Source organism: Sphaeramia orbicularis, chromosome 16 (assembly GCF_902148855.1).
Source record: "Sphaeramia orbicularis chromosome 16, fSphaOr1.1, whole genome shotgun sequence".
Taxonomy (NCBI): Eukaryota; Metazoa; Chordata; class Actinopteri; order Kurtiformes; family Apogonidae; genus Sphaeramia; species Sphaeramia orbicularis.
Window position 1 is genome coordinate 23,618,258 of NC_043972.1, and position 5,072 is coordinate 23,623,329.

Here is a 5,072-nt window from a genome sequence, read left to right on the forward strand (position 1 = left end):
CCAACAAGAAGCAACAGACACACCTGGATGAATCAGTGTGTCCAATAATGAAAAACAGGAAATAAAGGAGCTGCCTTAAGTTCAGGAAGTAGTGGGGCTGTGCGTAAAGCCAGTTGACTGTCCAGTATGCTACACTTTAATCTGTAAATGTTGCTGGTCTTCTTCCTGTCTCATCCCATCTGTTTCTATCCAGCTTGATGCTCCTCAGCTGCTACCTTTTCGGATGATGGAAGGATGCTAAGCGCATGCGCAGAAGTGGAGGCGGATGCGGCGGCGTAGCGCTATTAATTTTGTGAACCAGGCAGAAACAGTCAGAGCAATGCAGGAAATGCAGTGTGTTTGCCTTCAAAATAAAGAAGTAAACCGAACTAAATGACTAAAAAATATATATTTTCACGGAAGTATGGAAAATAGTTAGTCTTTAATAGACCTGAGGTATAAATACTGAGTGAATGTTGCAGAAAAGGACGTGTTTGTGACCCTAAAGTTCTGATCGTGCGCATGGAAGAGGTGTTTATTGTGAAATCCCTGTCCAAACTGCAGTTTCACTCGGTCACTCTTCACTTTCGGTGGATCTGCCGTTGCACCGGCTTCTCTTTTCTGTCCTACAGTGTCCGAGTTATTCTGTAGAATTTACACGATCCATGATTTGTGCCTTCTGCACATAATCCCAGAGGTGATCAGATAATATTACGCAGTCGCTCATTTGCGTAAAAACGCACCGATGCGCTCTCAGGACTTAATTCATTGATGGCCGAGAGCTTCCATCAAAGGCCTTATTCTTTGAGGACTGGAGCTGTTTCCATATCTGAAAATGGTCCGGTAGGAAGAGTTTCGGATGAGGAGGATTATTTGACCATTAAAGTCAACATTTTTTGGATTGAAAATGAAGATTTGGAGCACGGAACATGTTTTCAGGTTGGGTTTGTCATTTCACTGTATTAGGAATAAGCTGCATGCCATTTTTAGGCCTACGCTGGATGTAGGGCTGAGATGAATGATTTTAATTAAACTCTAAATCTCATCACTTTATGACCCTCATCATTAAGTTCCATCTACTTTATATTAGTAGACAGATGTCCAACAGTATCATAGGAACAGAAAGCAGCAGTAAATGTACATACAGCTGTTCCCAACATTGTCATTTAAACCACACTTTTGTTATTTACGTGTGTATTTTGATTAAAATGGTCATATTTGTGTTCTTTTTGCAGTTACCCATGGGAGACCGTGATCAAGGCTGCGATGAGGAAGTACCCTAACCCTATGAACCCCAATGTGATCGGTGTGGACGTGTTGGACCGAAGTCTGGACGCAGAGGGACGCCTCCACAGCCACAGACTCCTCAGCACTGAGTGGGGCCTCCCAGGGATTGTCCGAGCGGTCAGTGATCACACACACACACTGAGTACAGATAGACAAACAGAGACAGGTGCTGCTGTAAAATTTACACCATGCATCTACAATGTCACATAACAATCAGATGATATTTAGGCTGATTCTAATGTATTGTGTGTCTTACTGTGTGTAGATTCTTGGAACAAACCACACACAAACGTACGTGAAGGAGCACTCCATAGTCGACCCAGAGGAGAAGAAGATGGAGCTGTGTTCAACAAATGTAAGTATACAAACACAACCAGCCCATCAGTCAGGCATGATTAGATTTACTGCTCTGGAAAAAAAATCAGAAACTACTGCAATTTCCTCTAAAATCAGCATGTCTGCGTGTATGACAGCCATTCCATTCCTGTGTCTGTTGAATTCCAACACAAACACACCTTATTCTACTGAATAAACACCTGATCCATGTCTTATTTAAGAAGGAGAAGTATAAAAAACATTACTGTGGCCATCACTGTCTACTTACATTAGGCAAAAACAGTGCTGTTAGTACTGCAAAAGTAATTGGAATCAAAAAAATAACAATTGAAAACAGCTCGACTTCTGCTCTGACAATGTTCCCAAACTCTGAGGACTGGTTTTTCTATCAGGACAATGCTCCTGGACTCAGCTAGGTCAATAAAGGTGTGGATGATGGACCACCAGATGAAGACCCTGTCATGGCCAGCCCAATCTGCAGACCTGAACCCACTTTGAAAACTTCTGCAGGAAGATGGGTGGTCACAAACCATGGAACATTACTGAGCTTCTTGAATTTCTCTGCTAGGAGCTGCATAAAGTCATCCAACAGCAATGGAGGAGAGAGAAGATACGTGAAAGCTGTCATTGAAAATCAGGATTATTCCAACAAATATTGACATCTGAACTTTCACAAAGTTACAGCATTAGTATTGTGTTGTTTAGAAATGAATATGAATGTGTTTTCTTTGCATTATTTGAGGTCTGAAAACACCTGCATCTTTTTGTTATTTTGACCATGTGTCGTGATCTGCAAATACATGCTCTAAATCATATTATTTTTATTCAGAATTTGGGAGAATTGTTGTTGGTAGTTTAGAGAATAAAACAAACGTGTTCATTTTACTAAAACACATGGTAATGCTATAAATGGTAAGATCTGAGTAAGTAATAATTTTGCAGTGGTCTCTTATTTTTTTCCAGAGCTGTAGGTGTGGAAATAGATTGCATTTCTTCCTCTTGCAACCTGTCATCAATGCACTGGCACCATACGGTTCTTTGGTGCTTCTTAGTGCTTCATTAAACAGAAGTACTAAGACTTTTTTCATCACTTTTGTTAAAATTCAATGAAAATGACCCCACAGTCTACTGAGTAAATGCACACTGTGCTCCAACACACGATTGTTGTGCATAAACTGTCAGTGTTTTGTGATACTATTGTATCATGAGTTGCTCTCTAATTTCCAACCATAGTTACAGATTTCGTCAGCATTAGTGCCACAATTTAACAATTGTGATCGATAAATGGATGAAATGAGGAAAATGCAACAGCACAGATGTTAAAATCTTGTGCAGTATGGGTATGTGCAATATGTGCGAGTTATGTGATTGCATCTTTGTTTTAGTCTGATACTTTGGTGTTATTAATTGACAGCTTCACTCGTGCGGCTCTTGGAGTCTAAGATAAATTTCCCTAAGGGGACAATGAAGTATATCGTATTGTATCATATCACATCATATCCGATGCCACTGAAAAGCTGAGAAACTGCATGTCACCTGAATTAACTATATTGATAGGATTAGTGGCTCAGAAGTTATAAAACTCCATAGATGGTTGTATAGAACTAATAACTGCAGTCATGTGTTTGGTCATCCAGATTACACTGACCAACCTCATTTCAGTGGATGAGAGACTTCTTTACCGACCGCATCCAGACAACCCTGAGGTGTAAGTCCATTTATACACTGGGCCTATATTCATAATGTGACTAATAATGTGTGTGTTAGACCTGTGTGTGTTGATGTCTAAATCAGGTTGTTTTTGTCTCTCCTCTCCTCAGTACGGTCCTCACCCAGGAGGCCATCATCACAGTTAAGGGAGTCAGTCTAAGTAGTTACCTCGAGGGGATGATGGCGAGGAGAATGTCAGCCAACGCCAGGAAGGTAATGCACATTCATTTATCTGTCTTTCACATAATCGTACACATGATCAATGCGATGGATGTTTTGCTGATGGTTTCCTTGCATGCCTTCTAACTGAAACTGCACTCTCACTATAATTTCCAGGGTCAGTTTCCTCGACACGCGATCAAAAGTTAATACTATCTCTGTGATATTCTCTGCTCGGTTTCTGTTTATGCCTGCAGCTGTACCATGTCCTCTTTAATCTTGTGTTTCTTTGTGTGAATCTGTAGGGTTGGGATGCTATTGAGTGGATTATTCAGAACTCTGAAAGAGAAAACGTACCTCTCTGTGACATTTACTAACTCTGGTAACTCTTAGCTTTCCTTTTCAACCTTGGCCTTCAGTCTTCATATTATTATACGCATGTTTTCTGTTACTTCCTCAAAACTGCATGGAAAGTGCTGCGTTGGTGTGCTCATGTCATAAACTGCCCATTTGTTTCCATAAACAGGACTGCTGTTCTGTATTGACGACTACCTTACCTGGAAACACCTCATAAAGCTAAAGCAGTGGGGATTATCAGCATCTCTGGATCTTCTGCAGTTGGCTCTGTATATCCTCCGGGAGTTTTGTGGATTTTCACCCCACACCGCCTCAATCACCTCTGGAGAACAAGCACTGGAGGCACACAGAGATAACAAAACCCCACCAAAGCTGAATGATAAATAGAATGCATGAAAGCTGAGGTATTTGTGGCTTTCTTTGACACGTTAGAACAGGATATGAGGGTTGTACCAACTGTATTAAGAACTGGGAAAAAAAAAAAGAAAAGGAAACTTTCCTTCTGTGCAACATCCTGAGCCTACCAGACATTACTGGTGCAAATATTACATTTAACCCCACATTAATGTCTTCAGTTTAGTTCAATTCATAACTCTAGTGCAGAGGAGGGATGCAATAGGCAGAAACGCACAATGTTTTTGAAAACAAGGTACGATGCGGTTTTAATATGCAACAAACATCCTCACTTTTAAGTGTTGTAATTCTTCTATACTGTCAAACACTGGCAACTCCTACAGTAGGAGTTTAATCCAAAACATGTTTCTGGTGCTTTTTGTGTGTTTTAAGAGGCACAAACTGTAGATGATGTGTTTGCATGATAGTAGAAATGGAGGGGATGATCAAAGAAAATAAGTAGTACAGTAGTTAGCTATTAGAGTCAATTGCTGATGCAGCTTTACATAGAAATTCAAGGAAGTCACATTGTTTCAGACAGAAAATTAAAATGGGGAATGTACCATTGCCTTGTTTTTCTACTGTCAACACAACACATCGGCACCTTTTTGGTTTAACACTGATGGATATTATTGCTTAAAACCAGCATGTATGTACTGTATGTAACTGTTTTCAGGAGACTGATGAGTATGTTGTGCTATCCTTAAAGGGTAGATTTAGTTGTGTTTATATGGCCTTAAAATGATGCCTGTGTATTTTTGCTTTGACAGTGGCTCATGCCTTTTCCAGTCATACACATCATGCTTCCAAATGTTGAACTACTCTTTAAAAGCTACCTGTATAGACCCTGA

At 40.2% G+C, this 5,072-nt stretch overlaps 1 protein-coding gene across 2 annotated transcripts; it reads left to right on the forward strand.

Annotated features, from left to right (window-relative positions):
• Nucleotides 1-554: 554 nt before the first annotated feature.
• prelid3a (PRELI domain containing 3A) lies at nt 555-5,072 on the forward strand. 2 transcript variants are annotated; one of them, XM_030157189.1, is made up of 7 exons: nt 555-918; nt 1,215-1,383; nt 1,532-1,621; nt 3,240-3,310; nt 3,423-3,525; nt 3,777-3,853; nt 3,998-5,072. In XM_030157189.1, the coding sequence occupies exons 1-6, from the start codon at nt 887-889 to the stop codon at nt 3,846-3,848; spliced, it is 537 nt and encodes a 178-aa protein (XP_030013049.1). In that variant the 5' UTR covers nt 555-886; the 3' UTR covers nt 3,849-3,853; nt 3,998-5,072. The 2 variants fall into 2 exon arrangements, with proteins under 2 accessions (XP_030013049.1, XP_030013050.1); XM_030157190.1 differs by lacking the exon at nt 3,777-3,853.